The following is a 21,514-nucleotide window of genomic DNA, read 5'->3' as shown; positions in this document are numbered from 1 at the left end:
TCTCTCTCTCTCTCTCTCTCTCCAATATTGGATAAACAATGACCAGTCATGCTCCTGAGAACTCTGATAGCCACTTTATTTTCGCTTTCAACACATACTTATCCTGCGTCTCTTATGTGTCACCGTTGGGGTGTATACCGTTTTCAAGACAAATGGATATGGTCCTGCCCTCAAGGAACTTTCAGTCTAGCATCATTCAGTAATCACAAAAACAAATTTAAACGTACTGAGTGAAATAAGTGCAATGAAGGAAAGATGCAGTGTTAAGAGAGTAAGTAGCCTCCAATACTGAGCAAATTATCGAATTCTAAGAGGAGGCAGTATCCTACTTAGGATTTTTTAAAAAGATTTTCCTCTTACCTCTGTTGCTATTGGTCCAATTACATTCCACCTCCTAGCAGCCTCTTTGTTCTCTTTGATGCCTTCCCACGCTTTCCTAGGCACAAGATATTTGCTTTGCATTTGCTTTCAATACTTTAATCGCTTACTGTAAATAATTATTAGTTTATACTAGCTAGTGATACTTTAGGACAGAGCCTATGACATTCATCTTTGCATACTTGGTCCTGACAGTGCTTGGCACTGAACAACAGTGTAAGAAGTTGGCAGAAATTGGAATGTTCTTTTGGGGCAGTACAAATCATTTAATATATCAAACCAGCTGTTTTGTTTCCTTTGTCCATTTCTTAAATTGAGATCTTTTAACAATAGATGTAGTCTGGATAATCCAATCTAATGTTACAGAGAAACTGCCCTGGGCTCTTGCACTAGAAACAAGGTCATGTGAAGCTGGGCTAAAAGTAGAATTAGGTCTGAGAGTGCACATTCTCAAATATCACAGTAATGGGAAATGTAAAGAATAATAGTCTCAAATTCTATATATACAATTCCAATTAATAAGAAAGAATAAGAATGAGTGAGTCTTGATTTCTACCATTACACATAATTTCTAAATACCTTCTTAAATCATATAACCATTTCCTCCTCATCATTCTGATTGTCTCAATTGCCTTTAAATTCCTCCTCAGTCCATAATTAGTATCAGTTTACATTTAACCAAAAATGCAAATATGCTTACATCCAGAGGCTTACATTTTACCTCCCCAATGCATTCAAGAAAGCAAAAGATGGAGTCATTTGATTTAAATCACAGTTTAAGTGATTTATTCTTTCTACAAGTACTACCCATAACTAGAGGTTGATTTCAGTTTTAGAAGATCACTACATTTTACAGCAATAATTTTTTTTTCAGGTTAATTTTGAAATCAAAAAGCTGAAAAAATGTATAGTTATCACTTTTTTAAATAAAAGATTTTATTTATTTATTTGACACAGAGAGACAGATCACAAGTAGGCAGAGCAGCAGGCAGAGATAGAGGGGGAAGCAGGCTCTCTGCTGAGCAGAGAGCTGGATGCAGGCCTCCATCCCAGGACACTGGGATCATGACCTGAACCAAACGCAGAGGCTTACTCCACTGAGCCACCTAGGCACCCCTAGGTTTATTTTTTTAAACAGAAGTTAAAGCAGAAACTTGTGAAGTCACTTGGTAAACCTTTTCCTATATAATGGGGTAGTCGTGGATTTTGAGGAGATATTTAGTCTATTAAGGAGTAATGTGATTGCTTCTCGGCCTTTTGGCTAAGATCAAGTGTATTAAGGAATAACATGAAGCAAAAAAAAAATGTATATATTATTTTTGGTATTTATCATATTAGTTTTTCTTCTATGAGAAACATAGAGGCAATGAAATCGATTATGATTGTTTTTCTTAATCTCTCTATGAATATCAATAAGCACATATCTCTTGTATATTTGACAATCAAAAGTAACCATCATTTTTTTTTTTTAAAGATTTTATTTATTTATTTGACAGACAGAGATCACAAGTAGGCAGAGAGGCAGGCAGAGAGAGAGGAGGAAGCAGGCTCCCTGCTGAGCAGAGAGCCCGATGCGGGGCTCGATCCCAGGACCCTGAGATCATGACCTGAGCCGAAGGCAGAGGCTTTAACCCACTGAGCCACCCAGGCGCCCCAAAAGTAACCATCCTTTACACATTTGTAAAGTTTTCTTGAGCAGTGATGGCAACTGTAGAGGATGAGACTTTTTAAAGTTCTCTATGAAATGAGAAAAATTAGGTCAGTGTGGAGATTTTTTAAAAAATAAGGCTAAATTTATTCAAGATTTGGACTCTTTATTCTGACATTATATCCTTCCTATTTAGGGAAGGTAAAGGGAACTTCTTTTATAAAATTTTGGTAATAGTGGATAGTAAAGGGATCCATATTCAAGATTTCAGAACAGGAAAACACCATTTAGAGCAGCAAATTTCATAAAGAATAATCATTTCTTCTTCCTCTTCTTCTTCAAGATTTTATTTATTTATTGGACAGAGAGAGACACAGCGAGACAGGGAACACAAGCGGGGGGAGTGGGAGAGGGAGAAGCAGGCTTCCTGCAGGGCAGGAAGCCCAGTGCAGGGCTCGATCCCAGGATCCTGGGATCAGGACCCTAGCCGAAGGCAGACACTTAACGACTGAATCACCCAGGCACCCCTCACCATTTCTTATTATTAAGAAACAATTGAGATTTAATCCTAGAATCCTGCATTCCAAAATTTTTTATTCATTAACAAGCCCCCAACAGTTCAAATGCATTATGTAAATAAAAATAAGAAATATGTAATAAAATGTTAGAATCTAAATAAGAATAGTGCAAAAACTATATGCTTTCCTTTAAAGTGTCGATGTTGCACTGCAGGCAAGAATTGTTTGGACTTGCTAAGCTGCTGCACTATAAAGGTAGTCACCATAACACTTTAGCTTTGGGAATCAGTTAACCAAAGGGAAAGGTGGAGCAAAAGCATATTGTTAACCAAACTTAAATTAGACCCAAATGAAAACCAACTGCACTTAAAATAAAATCCAAACTATTTTACCATGGCCTACAGAGCCCTAAATGACCTAGTTCCCACCAAATCTCTAACATCTAGTTCACGGTGATTCAATTCCATTGCTGTTTTGGTTCCTCCAGCATTGTAGATTTGTTCCTACTAACTCTTGCATTTACTGTTGCCTCCATCTGGAATTTTCTTTCCCCAAATCATCACGTTTTTTAAAGATTTATTTTATTCATTTGAGAGAGAGAGAGCACACACATGTGCACACTCAGGGTGGGAGGGGCAGAGGAAGGGGAAGACAATCCTGAAGGAGATGCCCCGCTGAGCATGGAGGCCAACATGGAGCTCAATTCCAGGTCCTGAGATCATGACCTCAGTAGAAACCAAGAGCCTGATTGATGCTCAACCAACCGAACCAACCAGGTGCCCCACCACCAACACCAACCATCACTTTTTGACGGTTTCTCATCATTCAGGTTTTAGCTCAAATGTTACGGCCTTACAAAGATCTTCTCTAAAGTAAAAGTATGCACTATTGCCATCACTCTCTATAACACTAACTTGTTTTATTGTTTTCATAACGTGTTGTTATCCAAAATTAACACATTTATGAATTTGTTTATTCCTCTTCTTCCTCAACAATAGTCCAAGCGTCACTTCTCTGGTTCATCATTGCATCCCCTAACCCTAGGACAGGGACTAATATAACAGTAAGTACTTAATATTTAAATAAATAGTCATCGAATGAATGAGTTATATATTTCATTAAATCTAAGACAGTATTGATTGTATGATACATCATTATTTGTGCACCAGCAAGAGGAAAGTATGTTGCCATTTTCACCCTGACATAACATTGTTATTACTTAGAATTTTTATATTTATTAATGGAACTCTTTAAAACTTATTTAGATGTACTTTAGGTCTAATCAGATAAAAGTTTAAAAATGTTTTTATCATGTATCACTCTTACGTGTATATAAAGTAAAAAAAATAAGCAAAGTAAATTGGTGAAGGTATTCCTAAAACTTCTTCACAAAGCCTAACTCTTTTGAGTCTCTTTCTTTGTAGTAATAAATTTGTATAGTCATTGATCAACAGACAACATTAAAAAAATTTAAAATCAACAAATTAGGAGAATATATATTTGCAACATGTAAAACTGACAAGGTATTAGTATCATGAGTATATATTAAATTAATACATATAAATAAGAAAAAGTTAAGGAAAAGAAATGGGGGAATGACTTGAATGTCGACATAAAAAAAAAACTATATAGGGGTGCCTGGGTGGCTTACTGTTAAGTGTTTGCCTTTGGCTCAGATCATGGTCCTGGGGCCCTGGGATTGAGCCCTGTATTGGGCTCACTGCTCAGTGGGGAGCTTACTTCTCTCTCTCCTTCTGTCCCTATCCCCTCCTCATGGTCTCTCTCTCAAATAAATAAAATTTTTTTTTAATTTTAAAAAAGTAAAATTTTAAAAAATTAAAAAAATGTATAGGCAAATAAGCATTTGAAATTATGCTTAGCCTCATTAGTAATCAGGGGAATATGAATTTGTTGAGATTATTTTATTTTATTCTTTAAATATTTTATTTTATTTATTTGTCAGAGAGAGAGCGAGCAAGCACAAGCAGGGGGAGCAGTAGGCAGAGGCTGAAGGAGGCTCCCTGCTGAGCAGGGACCCCCCCCCCCCAACCTAGGGCTTGATCCCAGGACCTTGAGATCATGACCTGAGCCGAAGGCAGAGGCTTTAACCCACTGAGCCACCCAGATGTCTCTGTTGAGTTAACTTTAGACTTACAAAAGAATTAGAAAAATTATGTAGAAAATTCTCACAAACCCTTCACCCAGTTTCCCATTATGTTAAGGTTACCTAACCACAGAACAATTTTCTGAACTAGGAAATTAACCTTGACACAATATTAACTAAACCACAAAATTTATTCAGGTTTTGTCAGTTTTTCCCCTAATATCCATTTTCTTTTCCAGAATCAAATCCAGAATCCCATCCTGCATTTAGCTGTTATGTCTCTTTACTCTCCTCCATTCTATGAAAGTTCCTTATCTTTCATGACCTGGATACTTTAGAACAACATTGATCAGTTATTTTGTAAAAATCCTTCTACTTGTTTTTATCTGATGTTTCCCTTGAAACATTGTTTAGATTATGTACCCTTCTCACTGCATCATACCAGGGGGCATAAAATGTTGAAATGTATTATTAGTGATGTTTACCTTAATCAGTTGGTTAAAGTGGAGTTGGCCAGGATTATTCATAGTAAAATTTTAATTTTTCCTTTATAATTACTAAATGTTTTTTTGCGGGGGGGGGCGGGGGAAGATGCTTTGGGACTATACTTAATTTGTCCTCTCAAAATTCACGTCTATTCAGAAGCTCAGAATGTGGCCTTTTTGGGAATAGGGTCTGCAGATATAATCAAATAAGATAAAGTCATAATGAATTACAGTAAACACTAATCCAATGACTGGTATTCTTCAAAGAGGGGAATTTGGACACAGACACAAACGTACAGGAAGAATACCATAGAAAGACTGAAGCAGAAATTGCTGTACTATATCTAGAAGCCAAGGAATACCAAGGATTGGCAGAAACTGAAGGAACCAACCTTGTCAACACTTTAATTTCAGACTTTTAGCCATCAGAACTGTGAGAGAATAAATTTCTATTGTTTTAAGCCATCCATTTATATTTATCTGTTATGGTAACTCTAGGAAACTAACAAGAGACTAGGAAAATACCTTTTTCTGCTTAAACTTTAGTTCACTAATTTTGACATATGTTGATAGATCTTGCTAAATCTCTTTTTGGCTCATAGATGTGCAGGTTTTTCCTCACAGAATCATTCTTGGGTCATCAAGAATACTGGTAATGCAGAATTTCCTAAGTGTGTGTCATTGTTGTTGTCTAGGATTTTATTCCAAGCTGCTAAAAGCAATGTGGTCAGCAGAATTCTAAGATGGCTGCCAAGAATCCCACCACCTCGTGTACATGCTGTGTATAATCACCTGCCCTTGAGCATGGGCTGAACCTGTGGATATTAGAAGATAGTCAAATCTCCTTTGTGGAGAAGAGATTACTGCAGTTGTAATTAAGCTCTCTAATTAGTTGGGTTAATCAAGCTGAAGATTCTTTTGGTTAGGCCTGGTGAGCTTTTATTTTTTTGATTTTTAAGATTTTTATTTATTTATTCTTAGAGGAGTGAGAGGGTGTGAGGGGAGGGACGGAGGGGGAGGGACTCTCAAACAGCCAGAACTGAGCGTGGAGCCCAACACAGGGCTCAATCTCAGGACCCTGAGATCATAACCTGACCCAAAATTGAGTCGGTTGCTTAATGGACTGAGCCACCCAGGCACTCCTCAGGTGAGCATTTATAAGTGGAGTCTATAAAGGGAGTTGGAACTTCTACTGGCCTTGAAGTCCTAGGAGTTGTACACCTGCACAGAAAGGAATTCTGCCAACAACCATGTGAACTTGGGAGAGGGCCCAGAGCCTCAAATGAGATGCTAGCCTATGCTGACAGCTTGATTTCAGCCTTGTGAGATCATTAGATGGGAACCTAGTTAAACTCTGCATGGACTTCTAACCTACAGAATCGTAAGAGAATAAATGAGTATTGCTTTAAAGTACTAAATTTGCGGTAATCTGTTATACAGCTATAATAGAGAATTAATACAGCCATACTCCAAGTTCTTGTGCTGGCACTCTCCTGATCTTACAGAAAGGTTCACATGAATGCAAAGTTCATAAACAACGGCTAAACCCCTATTCCCTTTTCAAATAGTGCTTAAATTTTTTTTTTAAATTTAAAGATTTTATTTACTTATTTGACAGAGATTGAGAGGGAGAGAGTACAAGCAGAGGGAGCAGCAGAGGGAAAAAGAGAAGCAGGCTCCCTGCTGAGCAAGGAGCCTGATGTGGGGCTCCATTCCAGGACCCTGGGATCATGACTTGAGTCAAAGGCAGACGCTTCACCAACTGAGCCACCCAGGCACCCCTTAAAATGGTTTCTTGATCAGAATACCAAGAACTTACCTTTGGCCAGTCCATGCCATCAGGAACATGGCTAATTTTGCTTATGCTTAGAATCAACTACACTACAAACCCCTACATGTATTAGACCTATCCAAATTTTAGAGATGTTAAAATAGGAAATAAAAATGAATCTTAGCATCAATAACATACAGAAGACCACTTCCATCAATTTTTTGTGTATTTTTAGGAGGCTAGATCAAATTTTGAGTGAATTGTAGTTCATTCAGAAGCTCTGAAGGTTCTGCCTCCTCTTTAAGATTCTTTGTAACAAAAGAAAAAGCATGATCTGCTTTCCATCATATTAGCAGATAATAGTCCTTAATTCCCTCTGAAGGTTGCTGAGACAATTGCAAGTGAAATAACTGAAAAATGTGCAATATGACCGCTTATTGTGGAATATATTTAATCTAAATGAGGTAGATGGAGATTTGGAAATAAGGAAGTCAGATACCAGGATTTAAAAATGCATAATTGTACTATTATATATGTATTTTCACAATCTATTATATCGTTACACAATGAAATATTATACATCAGTGCAAATAAATGACAGCTATGTACAAAAGGATCTTAGAAACAATGTTCAGTGAAAAAAATCAGATCTCCATAGTCTATGTAAAATATACCATTTTTGTAAAGCTCAAAAAGGAACAAAACTAAAAAATGGCACTTTAGGGATACATACATATTTTAGGTCTTTACCCATGTGAGAGAACTATCAAAAAGAGGGAGTAGCGGGGTGGGGAGAGACAGGAGAGGAGCTTCTGTGGGTAAATAGATAAATGCAAATTGTGGGTAATGTTCTAATTCTTAGGTAACAAGTGATTATGTTTGAAAATCCGTTTGCATGTTACACATCCTTTTATGTGTCAAACATTAAAATATAAGTACAACACTATGTATACAGTGTTGCAAAATTTATATTTGCATGGTGGTTTTCTTTTTTTTTTTGTTTTTAAGTAGTCTCCACACCCAGTATGGAGCCAAACACAGGGATTAACTCATAACCCTGAAATCAAGACAGGAGCTGAGATCAAGAGTTGGGCACTTAACTGAGCCACCCAGGTGCCCCTGGCATGGTTGTTTTAAAAATTATGCTTATTTTATCAATTAGCATTCTTAATTATAGGCAATTCAGGTTAACTTTAACAAAAAGTGATTTTATTGAAACGCTAATAAGCAATCTTCAGGATCACTAAGACAGCCAGAAAAACCAGAATTAGAGGCTACAGAGCCTCTAATCATTTCAGATAATTGCTTCAGTGAAGATCCCACTGTGTGGCAGGGACACTGCAGCTTATACCCCTGACTTCGCTGACACTGGTTACTGAATGTTATTCAAGCCACTTTTGCAGCTCCTCTGGGGAACTGCATATGGTAGCCAGTGTTGTAGGCCTTTACTCAAAGAATTCTGTAGTTTCCTGCTTTTTTGCCTAACTTTAGAGTTTAAGACAGATGCATTTTCCTTAGCTGCAAAGGAGACTGGGAAAACCTTTATCTGACACTTTCAAATTTCTTAGGAGGGAGGAAGGCTTTGCCTCATTAGGTGAGGGATTCCCTAAACAGGATAGGAATAAGGATATTGGGCAGCCAAAAAAGACATGACAGTTGTCTGCCACAGCTCATTCTCTTGGCTACCTAACACCAACACCTTCAGCTAATGTTTTCACTTGTTAAAACTATTCAATGTAAAAGGACTTGTCAGACATCATTAATTGCTTTCTCAATACTCTTTCCTCCTTGCTAATAGAATACTGATTTTATTTGAGGCAACTATGTACCCAGTCTTTGCAGACAGAAGTAACCATTTAAAGAGGCAGACAAGTGAGACAGGGAAATCTGTCTGGAATTTCTTGGAAAGCTTTGCTTTTCTTCATAAAAGAGGATACACACATTGACATAGGCCGTTTCCCTCTTTCTTTCTGCCTTCAATATGGCCAAGACACCTGGCACAGCACCAACCTTCTTGCAACCACAAGAACATGAAAGATGAAAAGCCATACATGCTAAGGAAGCAGATTTGAAAGACAGAACTGCACTTTGAAAGACAGAACTGCACTTTTCCATACATAGGTAAGACTACTGATGAAATATTGTGTCAGTTGCATGCATACAAGCTCTCAGCTACATCATTCTAGAAAAGAGATGACAAATATGTCTCATTATGACTCCATTTATTGAATTCCTATTTCCTAATATATGGGCTGTGGTGTTTCCTTTGCACTATTACTAAAAATAGTTTTTGCTAATCAAGAACCACTTGAATTCCCACCAGTATTTGGCATTTCAGGGCATCTTAACTTAGTGGTTAAGAATATGTTTTAGAGTCTCTCCGGGTTGGAATCTTGTTTAGATATGTAGCATAACCTCCTTGTGCCTGAGTATGTGTAAAACGAGGTACAGTTGAAATAGAGATTATATGATAACTAGAAAGCACCACACTTTCTCCTCCATGTCCTATACACCCTCGCATTAGATGTATCACTGCACTGTAATTATAGGTCTTCTCTACCGAATTTTTCTTCTGAAAGTGTCAAGGTTTTTCCCCTACCTTTTTTTCCATTCATAACTCCAAATGAAGTATCTGGTACATAGTAGATTCGACATTTTCAAAATAGTATCCTTAGAAGTTATCAGGGACAATTATTAAAGCACAAATTCCTGGATCCCATTCCCAAATTTCTGTTTCAGTAGTCAGCAAACCATTTTGGGGAACACCGAAATAAGGTATTATTAAGGTAAAAATGGGTACTACTTAAGCATTTTTCAAGGTACTTCCAAACTCTGTTTTAATTTTATATGATTTGTAATTGTATAATTTTGGATTTTTAATCATGAGGAAATCTCTTAAACCATTTTAGAAACAACTATTTGTAGAGTTATACTGCCGACTACATTATGCTAATTACAAAATACTTATGAAAAGCCCTGTTTACTTAACAGGTTGCTATATATGTAAAAAAGAAACCTTTGTATTTTCTAATAATTAGACTCATTACTGAGTAAAATTTAACTATTATTCTTAAAATGTTTTTATTAGAAATGCTGTTTTTGTATTAACACCAGCCAGAATTTACATTTTGTAGGGCACTGAGAGCTCTTTCACTCAAATTTCAAGCTTTTGATTTGGCAGGGGGAAAAGTTAACATAGATTTATCCTGATATCCAAGATGTAAACAACTTTAAAGGAACATAAGGCAGATAAAGAGACACCATCTCATACTTTAATGGGCCATTTGATGACTTTATCATTTCTACTGAAAACTGGCCATGGCAGCAGATATATCACATAGGGGTACCTGCTTCCTGAGTGGAACCATGGGACACAAAGTGGCACTTAGGGCATATACTTCAAAGCTGAACGGCTGGACTAAAGTTTTACTTCCTGTTGGGAAGTAAGATAAAAATGCCTACATTTGGGGTGGAAGTATTTTTCAAATTCTATGCAGGACTTTGAATAGAAATTTGAGTTTCTAAAATGACATACACCTAATCATTAAAGACCACCACAATAGGCCAAGTTCTTTCAGTATTAGTAGGATCAGATGCTTTTAGGATATCTTCGTGAGGTTTTATTGTTTTAACTGGAGTTAATTCTTTATGGCAGTACAAAAGAAATTTTACATCACGCAAAGTACTAACAAAAAACTCTTTTACTGTGTCTCCTGTGCAGTATGGTGCTCAGTGCTACTGGAAAATATGGACAGGTTTGGGATTCATTATTCCAATTATTATTATTATTAATTTTTTTTAAGATTTTATTTATTTATTCGACAGACAGAGATCACAAGTAGGCAGAGAGGCAGGCAGAGAGAGAGAGGGAAGTAGGCTCCCTGCTGAGCAGAGATCCCGATATGGGGCTCGAGCCCAGGACCCTGGGATCATGACCTGAGCCGAAGGCAGAGGATTTAACCCACTGAGCCACCCAGGCGCCCCATTCCAATTATTTTTGGGCAAACTTCAGTTGATAGTGTAACATGAAGCAATTTGTAAATCTGGCATGTAACTAAACTGAGATAGGCAAGTGAGTTGATGAGTTGAGTCTGGTTGACTGCTCAGCATTTGAATCTCAACACTGCTTTGTTGTCCTCACAGCACAACGAATGTAGTAACTCTCATTGGGTGATAAAACTTTGCTTCCTCATGATAAATGGATCTAAAAAGAAAGCCAACTATCAGTACTAGTAATGAAAGACATCTAAGTGATGGTTCTTAACTATGAAACAAAAGTTATATATAAATTAAATAGAATGTAGTACCTAAAAACTACAATGTGAAAAGACCCATTTTATGCTCTTCAACTGAGTAAACCACCCAAGTTGAAGATTACCTAGGAGGACAATATTGAAAAATTGACTATTAATATCTAACAAATAAGAGCTCCTTCAGCATCTGAACTAAGAGTACATGTGTATGTGCACACAGAGGACAAATTTCTCACGGTTCTTTGAACAATATGATGACTCTCCTGTTACCTATTTTCAAGTGTGCCTCTTGGGAACTAGCAGTAGGTTCTCTCAAATTAAGAGTAAAGACACCAGGTCATAAAGTGCCAACTCTTAGCACCAGAGAGACTTTTAAAACTTCATAGGAGGTGAATGACATCACAAATCAGAGAATCTGCCAATCTAGTTGTATGGAATTGTATTACTTTTCACAAATGGGGAAAAAAAATCTAGGTTTGTGCCAAATAATTTAAAAAGCTAATCTCTTAAAAATTTTTTAGAATTGTAATTTATAATCCTATACAAAATAAAGATTGCTGGCTTATAATAAAAGGCTCTAAGTCTGAGAGATGTGAAGAAACAAAAAGGAACCGATAACACATATTATCTAAATTGAGGTCCCAGAACTGAAAATTAAAAGTAGGTCTCTTAGAGAAAGGAATGGTGAAACTCAGTGTGTATTTCACGAACACACCCAAAAACCGTTTTGTGGACAGTCAATTTGACTGAGAATTCTAAACTGCCACCTGATACCTTTAATCAACTCTAAATCAAGTCTGAGGCAAGACACTAAAATGGACAATACTCAAATAGAAAGATAATTTCCTTCCTTGATAAACAATCTCCAGCTGTCATTCAGAAGTTGAGTTATTTGATGGCTTGGGAAGCAGTGTCCATTGAGTTTTCCTTCCTGACCTGAAGAGACTCACTGCTGATGGACAATAATTCTCGAAGTTCTTTATTTTCAAGCTGGAAAAAAAAAAGTTTGTTTATATCAAGTATTTTGACTGTCAAACTGCATCAGAATACACTGTTTTAGACCAGGAACAGAAAGTGTTTTAATTTTAAACGTTTTATGGAAAGAAAGTAATTGAGAATTTTCTAAAACACTAATTATTCATCAATTAACATACATTTCCTGAGTAATTTCTATATGCCCTGTGTTAGGACAACAAAGAAAAAAACGAAGTCTCTCTCCACTGAGGAATTCACTGCTTGTCATACTTCTTGTGCTTCCCACAAGTTGTACTACTGTTTCTTCTACCTTTTAAATTCCTAAAAATATCTTGACTCTGCTCAGTCTTCTCTCCTGGATGTTTTGGAGAAAGGAAAGAAAGGGGGAAGAAACTACTCACTGGGGATATCAGGTACCACTGGGTGTCTTACATATGTAAGATGTACATGTGTACACCTCAGAACAACCCGTAGGGCAGGTACCATTGCTCACATCCATGTTCTCTTTAAGATGAGGACACTGTGGCCCACAAAAGTCCAAAAACTTGTCCAAACTCAGACAACTTGGATGTGGTATTCCTGGGGTTTCAATCTGATGCCCGTGTCCTTTCCACTTAAAATATTTAATAAAATTTGTCCCATATTTCCCCAGGGCTGTTTCTATATCTGAGTAAATCAGGGATAGTACAGATAAGGTCATCCTATCATTTTAACTAACTCCTAATTCCTACTTGAGACCTTTGTCACTCCCTTTGATCTCCAGGTAGGGCAGCATGCACTTTTCATCTTTATTCTCTCTGTAGGAAATTCTGATAAACCATACCATCTTCACGCTTCACCAAGAGTCTGGGCCCATGGCCATTAAATCGTCTACCATATAAAGTGCTTTCCTTAGTACTGTGCATCTCTCCTAGCATGTATGAAGCATTTCATATCATATCAGTCTTATTCCTTTCACGAGACTCAGGGAAATCCTATCTTTTTTCCTCTGGTATTTCTCAAAGGGTCCATGATAGTACCTGGTAATTAAGCAACATTCAAACCACCTATTTTAATGTGTTTTCTTAATAATTTTACGAGCATACTAATACCCCCATGCCTTTTTTTTTGGTAAAATACTGCTATTATAATGAAAAAAATTACATGAAAATAACTTTTAAAAAATCAAGAAGACCATAAGGTTTATAACATAAGTGGCAGGTCTTGTTCCCCAAAGGTAACCATTTTTAATATTTTTATCTCTTTCTTTTGGTACTTCTATGATTCATAGAGGAATGATTAATAATTATTAATATGGCTGTAATGCTATTTTTTGATCATCAATTTCGACTTCCTTTTACAACAGGAAGGATTTATTTTTGATTTTTAAATTTTTTTTTGTATTTTAATTTTTTGAAGATTTATTTGTCAGACAGAAAAGGGGAGAGAGTGAGCGTGCACAAGCAGGGGGAGCACTAGGTTCCCTGCTGAGCAAGGAGCCTGACACAGTACCTGCTCCCAGGACCCTGGGATCATGACCTGAACTGGAGGCAGACGCTTAACTGAGCCATCCAGGCGTTCCCAGAGGAGGGATTTTAGCTCACATGTAATTTGTTTCTTCCATTATCTCTACCCTTTTAATATGACAATTATTTCAATTTCTAGCCAAGACATAGTTGGCATTTTCATTGTTTGCTGCTGATTACATTTATGTTCCTGAAAAGGTTATGGAGAAGGAGTTGTTTTCTTTTAAGATTTATTTTACTTATTTTTTAGAGAAAGAGAGAATGGGGAGCGGCAAAGGAAGAGGGAGAGGATCTCAAGCAGAATGACCTGAGCTGAACTCAAGAGTCAGACACTCAAGCAACTGAGACACCTGGATACCCCTGGAGGAAGTTTTAATTTTAAATCATGAACACAAAGAAAACATCAATACACTGCCTAGGATAGTGATGGCCTACCTTCCAGACTCTGAGAAAACTTCCTAAGTATTGCGAGCCTATAATAGCAACAATCTTACCTCTAACTGGGCCAGTTTTTCCTGAATCTTACAAAATTGGTCATCATCCATCTGAACTGCTTTCCTCATCACTTCTCCCATTTCACAGATTCTGTCAATCTGACTCTCAATTTCCTGTGCAGATATTAAGAAAAAAAAGTGAAAAAGTTATCTTTTCTGCAGATATGAAGTTCATGAGGACATGTGTATTACAATGTTAGAAGTTCATTTAGTCTATGCTATAGAAGTTACGTAGGAGTTTCACCATAATCTGAGTCCTTAGAGGCAAAGCCATAATAAAGTTATCTTGTGGTATTCATAATTTGTTTTAAAGATTGATTCTAGTATAACCACCCACTGAATAGTTTAATTGGCAGGAAGCCTACCACATCCCAAGGTACTTTACTTGATCTTTGGTTATATCTCTTCCCAACTTTCTCATGTGAGCTAAACTGTATCTTTTAAGGTTTAAGTTCTTTTCTCCAGATTACGGAAAATAGTTTATTTTTCTCTTCCAGATGAGAGCTATTTATTTATTTATTTACTTTGAGAGCTAGTCACATATTTAAAATATTCCTGCTCACTAAGACTTTTGTTAAGTCCACAAAATGCCTTCAAAGGAATCTAAGATGAAACTTATCTTTCACAAATTCCATGGAACAAATAGTGAGGTGTCAATCTATCAATCAGGTTTCAATGATATAATACATATGAATGTACAATGATACCTATGAAACACTCTACAAACATAAGCACAATTACTGGGTCTCCCAAATTACAACGTAACCAACCAAAGTGTAGAAACTATGCTATGTATTTTTAAAAATGTTATTTAAGTATTATTTAACATTTAATTAATTATTTATTATTTTAATGTATCATATATACATTAGATTTTATATATTATTTATTATGTATTTTATATATTATTTATTATTTTAATATTTTATTAATGTTATTTAAATATTAAATATTATTTCTAACAACATAGTATGATGCTATGTAGTTCAGTTTAATAAAGGTTTACTGACTGCCTGCTATGTGCCAGGTACTGTGCTAGGGATAAGAGAAGAATCCATGCTCCTTAATCAAGGAGCTTATAGTTTAGTGGAAGTACAGTTGTAACCAACCAAGTATTTACTGAGCACCATCAGCACTACCTTGCCTTATGTTTGAATAAGCATCCATTCATCTTGTGAAAAGAGATCTTGGGGCAGACAGGAGTGAGGAACCTTAGTCCCACTAAAAGAAAAAAGCTTTTGAGCTGCCCTTTACTCCCTTTTTTCTATTCATATCCTTCCAAAGCTACTGCAAAATCAACATTGAATGTGATAAACAAGCTTACTTTCCTTCAAAAACAAGCAATCAATTTAAAACAATTCAAGATTTTAATCCCATTCATTCAGAAGTTATTCATCAAAGTTTCTTACTGCAGAGTGAGACTGGTGAGCTTTCAGGACTGGTTCCGCATCCACGGCCTTTTTAGCAACCATTAATTGTAACATCTGTTTCCGGTACTTGCTCATGATGAGTTCCAAAGCATCCTGGTGTTCCTCCAAGGAAACCCATAGCTCTATCAAAAAAATAAAATCGCTTGGCAGTGACCTCTGAGAGAGAACTCCCAAAGCCAAAACTCTTAACAGTTGGAATTTTATGACACTCCATGAGATACTGTGAATGCAAAGTTATACTCAGTGTTTAAGTCCGCAAAACTCAACGGTGAAGGTCTATGAGAAAAATAACTTTCTAGGCAGAGGCAGCATAGTCTGGTAGAAACAACATGGGATGTACAATAATAAGAAGACATGGGTTTCAGTTCAGTTCGGTGAGTTACAAGCTTACTACTATTCTTATGAAAATCATTACCCTCTCTGAGCCTATTTCTTAACTGCATTGTCATATTAAGTACCTAAGACTTATCTCAAAATGAAGATATGAGAATATAATGGGATGATATATGCGAAAGCTGTCAAGTGATATAGAAATTACTTCATACTGCTATCATTAATAATGTACTTATCAAGCCTAAGAATATACACCCTGAAGCCAAAATTCAGTTCTTCCACCTTGCACAAGAACATTTAAAAAAAAATCTCTTCAATCTTAACGTCAGTGTGTATTTCAATTAATATTTAAACATAAAAAGTTCAAGCCCTTGAGTATATTAACACTCTTGTTGTGCAAATATCCATAAGGGGACACATAAATAAGCCATGCAATAATTCAACTCTACTAAGCACCCCTTTGAAAAGCTGCTTTACAGATACAAAATCAGTCAGATGAGCTTAAAACGTAAAATGTAAAAAAAATGTAACACTTTATTGTTAGGGATCATCACAGAATAACGCTTTTAAAAGTCCTAATCTTAAAATACATACAGGATGTGAATAGTTTGGCAAAAACTTTTGAAATATTACTGGATATGAGAAAATCATAACTACGCAAAAAGGCCTGACTAACCTCTGTTTTCCTGCTGCAAGTCTCTAATCTGTGTATTCTCTTGGGACAGCAGAATGTGAGGTTTGAATTTGGACATGTCCTTTATATCGGATGCATCTCCCTGATACTGGACAAACAGAGACAGACTAAGCGCGCCGTTAATAGGGGAACAGCCGCGGATGCAACGGAAGAAGCAGGAATCGGAGCTCCAGGGCAGCATTCTTAACCCCGACCCCGCAGAAAGGTCTCACCGCCACCCTCTGAGACTAGGCATAGACTTAAACCCGAGTTCCCACCTTCCTTCGCCCTCCACCCGCGGGTGCACAGATCCTGCGGGCACGGACCCCTACCCTTTGCCCGACCTGGTCCGGAAGCGCCGTCCCCGCCTCCCGCATAGCGGCCACCCGCCGGTGCAGCGCGGCGGACTGATCCACCAGCGACTCCGCGGCCGCGTCGTGCTCCCGCAGCCGCTCCAGCAGCGTCTTGGCATCTGTCAGGATCTTCTCGATGGTGCAGCTCATAGTGGCCCAGGACCACAGGCCCAGCCCTGATCACCGACCCGAATCTTCCCTGAACTCGGCCCAGCGTTACAAAAGTCACTTCCGGTACGTTTCAAAGGCGCCCGGCTGCAGCCATATGCGCCTGCGCAGTGGCTGCCCAGGCCGCGGGTGACCTACTTTAACTAGCGGCCTCTCGGAGCTTCACCTGCGCGGAGCCCCAGGCCTGACCCTTCCCCGCCATTGGTCTCCGGCTCCCAGGGCCTGGTGGTCAAGCTGGTTTGCGGCTGGGCGGACCGAGTTTCTTCCTTCCTTATACGCGTTTTGATTGATGTCGGTTGTTACTCAATCATCGGCTTTTTAAATTTTTTTTTTTTTTTGGCGCTTAGTCTCTTTGACTAATTTCTCTAATTTCTCTCTGAAATTAACTTTTAAAAAATTGTGGTAAAATACAATAAAATGTACCATCTTAACCATATTAGAAAGTACACTCCAGTAATAGTAAGTGCATTCCCTTTGTTGTATAACTAGGACCACATCCATCTCCAGAACTCTTCGTCTTGCAAAATGGAATTTCTGTACCCATTAAAATTAACTCCTATTCCCACCGCAGCCCTCCCAGCTATTGGCAACCACTATTCTACTTTCTGTCTTTAGGAATTTAACTACTTGAGATACTTTATGTACAGTGAATGGAATCGGTGCAATTCATATTTGTTTTGTGACTAGATTATTTCACATAACATGTCCTCCAGTTTTATTCATGCATATCAGAATTTCCTTCCTGTTTAAGGCTGAATCATGTCCTATTGTATGTATATGCCATATTTTGTTTGTTCATTCATCCATTATGTACACTTGGGTTGCTTCCACCTTTTGGCTATTGTGAATAATATTGCCATGAATAGGGGTGTTGCTTATCTGTTTGAGTCCCAGCTTTCAATTCTTTTAGCTATGTACCCAGAAGTAGAATTGCTGGGTCAGGGAGTAATTGTACCTTAGATTTTTTTGAGGAAAGATCACACTGTTTTTCACAGTGGCTGCACCATTTTACATTTTAGCAACAGTGCATAAGGGTCTCGATTTCTCCACATCTGTGCTCACACTTGGTGTTTTCTGTTTTGTTGTCATTGATGTTGTTGATAGCCATTTTAATGGGTGTGAGATGAGGTAACCATTATTTTCTGCTTGCCTATTTTTTCTTTATTAATTCAATTAACAAATTAAAAATAAATTAACCAGAATGGCAATGACTTTTGTACTAGTTGTTTTATTGGTTTATAAGAGTTTACTTTGTCAAGCTTGTATGTCAAACTTTGTTCTTTTTCATTCATTACCTTAATAAATATTTTTGGAGAGTCTGCTCTGTTTCAGGCACTGTTTAGTGTCTAGAATACAGCAGAGAATAACACAGGGTCTCTGCCCTTAGGGAGTATTGTAGTGGGAAAAAGAGTTTATACTCATAAATAATTGAAGGTAATGACAGAATTAGGAGGTTGGTAAAAGGGCAAGAGCCTCAGAGCAGTAGTGAGAGGTTAGAGGAGCAGCAGGGAAAGAGCAATGCTTTTTACTTTTGTATTCACAATACAAAATCACACAATGGAGACATTCAATAATTGTAAGAGGGAGATGCGGAACAAGTTTAACAAAAATAACAAATCAGGACTCCTGACCAACAGGAAAAAGATTAACACAGAGCCACAGATATAAAGAGGTTTCATTCATTCATTCATTAAAAGAAAACAAAACAAAACACCCTCCCTAAGTGATCTCTTTCCCTTATTTGTCTTTGACTTCCTTCAGGGATGATGGTTCTCAAATGCAGCTCTGTAACCTAATCTCATTCATGAGCCTAGAATATATATTTGGGTTGCTTATAGGGTATTTCCAGAGGGACAAGGAGGTCAAAACCTGATCTCATTATTATTTTTTTTTAAAACTGCTTCTCCCTCTGCTTCAGTAAAGAGCGCATTCATACCCATTTGCTCAAAACGGAATCCTGAAATTTGTGCTTTATTCTTCCTAGTTATTCTTCACATTTAATTAGTTATCAAAGCAATATATGTCCTTTATATCTTTAGGACATAGTTCCTTCCATAGTTCCTTCTTTGTATTCTCACTGCTACCATAGGTTAGGCCATCATCCTTTCTCATCCCTATGAAGCAAGGGTCTCCTAACTGGTCTCCCCACCTCAAGTCACCTTTTCTTCTAATAGGTCTTCCTCAAGGATACCACAAGGCCTGTTGCCCTTTCATTGGTGGTAATTATTCTATGCCCCACCCACATTAGGGCTGAGAACTAGACTGGTTGTTCTAATTCCCCAATGACACTGCCAAGTAATTACTCATACCTGCTTGTGTAAAACCTCCACTTTATTTGAAGTTTGTGTCATCCAGCTGAAGAATCTTCTATTCCTCCTTATTGCTGACCTTCTACCTTGAGTATTCTCCTTTATTCCTAAATTTGAGGAACTGACTTGCAGTCTTTTTGATTACTTCATGCTTTCCATGGCATTCATGTCTATATGGACAATTTAGCTAATGGTCTTCCTTGGCCTCCTCATTTCTAGAGACGTTGAATTTGTTTTGGCCATCCCTTGATCATTTGGTCATACCCTCGATCATTCACCAAGAATTGCTCATCATCAGAAGTTTCAAGCTTTCATCTAACTGTTTGACTACAACCTTTCTTAAAATCTATCTAGTTCTTGCAACCTCTTCTCCCATTACTGTCTCTTTGACTTTATCCAGCTCTTCTATTTTTGAATATGTCCACATTCTCTCTACCTACAGATTATTTCTTTGTTGTTTAACTTTCTTTCCCTGACCAGACAGGGCTCTTACAATAGGCAATCTGGGCTAGAGTCTCTCTAGTACCCCTAATTTCTATGCACATTTTTCTGAAGATTTTATTTATTCACTTGAGAGAGAGAGCATGCGCACATCAAGCAGTGGGTGGGGAGTAGCCGAGAGAGACAAACCGACTCGGTGCTGAGCTTGGAGCTCGATGAGGTGGAGGGTTCGATTCCACTACCCTGAGATCATGACCTGAGTCTAAATCAAGAGTTGGACATTTAACCAACAGTGCCCCCAGGTGCTCCGGTGCACTTTTTTAAAAAGCCAAATGCAAGCAGGAAACTCCAACCCTTGACCAATCCTATGATTTTAGTAGTGGCTAAAAGGAGATATGGAAATAAAGGAGGGTTTTTGTTTCTGTTTTTGCTTTTATTTTTATGAACGAGTCTTAAGTACATCTGTAGCCTTCATATGGGAAGGATCTAATAAAGGAAAAGTTGTAAGAGAGTAGAAGGGCATTTGAAGGAGGAAAAACCAGAAGAAGAAAGGGACATAGTAGCTATTTACTAAGTCTTTGCAGAAGTTGCTGTTACCACAGTCGGAGCCACCACTGCTGCCACACCACCTCAACCTACCATGCCAAGACCTTGGAGAAAACTTCAAGTGGTGCTGCACCTTTGAACAAAGAATAAAAGATGCCAGAATTACCCAAAAGCAACTCCCGCCAAAATCCCAGTGATAATAGTACCATACAAGAGTAGGGGGTAGGGGTGGGGGAAGAACCATACAAAGGTGAGAAACAGTCTCCTATCCTGAGATAGGAGATAAAATAGGAGATAGGAAATAAAACTCAGGATAAAGCTGAGTTTCTTGCACCTGATCACGTCAATATGAGTGAACTCATCCAAATAATTAGAAGACTCTTACAGTTCAATGTCAGTCAAGACTTCTTCCTGGTAAAGAATGGATACAGCACGGTGAGCATATCCATGTCAATTTCTGAAGTGTGCAAAAGTAAGAAGCATGAAAATGGTTTCCTGTATATGGTGTATGCCTCTCAGGAGACATTTGGAATGAAATTGTTGGTGTTTAAGATTAGAAAAATGTGTCTGTTTTATTTTGCTCCTTTGTCCTCCATAGGGTAAGTTTTGAGCTCTCATACCTAATTTTTTCCTGTTGCTGCTAACTAATGGCTTTCTAGGACTTGGTCTTGAAAAACCACAGACCCTCATCATTATGGTAAAAGAAATCTCAATAAGATAAGGAAAAATGTTTAGTCTTCTAGAAAGCCAGAAAAGCAGATACGAGTTTGTATCACAAAACTCCTCGTAAATGTTAATTCTAATTATGAGACACCCTGACTTCAGAGATTGTTGCTGTGGCTTTTGAAAATAACCTTTAACATCTAAAAAGTCTGTAATTCCGATTGGTTATTTTACTTAATAATTTATTGTCCTGGTCTTAATATTTAAACTGACATCCCTATTTCCTAAAAGGTTTAAAAATGCTTTGTAGTAGGTTGAATTGTGTCTCCCCAAAAGATAAGTCCAAGCTTTAACTCCCTCTGCTTATGAATGAGACCTTACTTGGAAAGGGATCTTTGCATCTGTAATTAGGAAAAGATCTCAAGATGAGATCATCCTGGATTAGGATGAACCCCAAATCCAAAGAC

General features: G+C 37.5%; 1 protein-coding gene across 5 annotated transcripts; it reads right to left on the bottom strand.

The window, feature by feature from the left end:
* Nucleotides 1-9,982: 9,982 nt before the first annotated feature.
* On the bottom strand, nucleotides 9,983-17,200 carry SIKE1 (suppressor of IKBKE 1). Of its 5 annotated transcripts, none has more exons than XM_080800450.1 (6): nucleotides 16,900-17,150; nucleotides 16,571-16,676; nucleotides 15,541-15,683; nucleotides 14,132-14,245; nucleotides 12,094-12,147; nucleotides 9,983-11,282 (listed from the first exon to the last, which is right to left on the bottom strand). In XM_080800450.1, exons 1-6 carry the CDS (start codon nucleotides 17,068-17,070, stop codon nucleotides 11,250-11,252), a joined length of 621 nt encoding a protein of 206 aa, XP_080656576.1. In that variant the 5' UTR covers nucleotides 17,071-17,150; the 3' UTR covers nucleotides 9,983-11,249. The 5 variants fall into 5 exon arrangements, with proteins under 5 accessions (XP_080656576.1, XP_080656578.1, XP_080656577.1 ...); XM_080800452.1 differs by having other exon boundaries at nucleotides 10,678-11,108; nucleotides 16,912-17,158; XM_080800451.1 differs by having other exon boundaries at nucleotides 10,705-11,108; nucleotides 16,900-17,158.
* Nucleotides 17,201-21,514: the final 4,314 nt, after the last annotated feature.

The sequence above is a fragment of the Martes martes genome (genome assembly GCF_963455335.1).
Source record: "Martes martes genome assembly, chromosome: 4".
NCBI classification, from domain to species: domain Eukaryota; kingdom Metazoa; phylum Chordata; class Mammalia; order Carnivora; family Mustelidae; genus Martes; species Martes martes.
Note: the sequence above shows the minus strand (reverse complement) of the source record. Positions and strands in the feature narration are given on the sequence as shown.

Bases quoted from the DNA above. Each gene is read 5' to 3' on its own strand.
- SIKE1 (XM_080800448.1), bottom strand. From the start codon at position 17,070: ATGAGCTGCACCATCGAGAAGATCCTGACAGATGCCAAGACGCTGCTG. The intron at 15,684-16,570 runs GTTAGTCAGGCC...TTTTTTTGATAG, and splicing joins CTTGCAGCAGGAAAACAGAG to AGCTATGGGTTTCCTTGGAG. The intron at 12,148-14,131 runs GTAAGATTGTTG...TTTTTTTTCCAG, and splicing joins AAAAACTGGCCCAGTTAGAG to CTTGAAAATAAAGAACTTCG.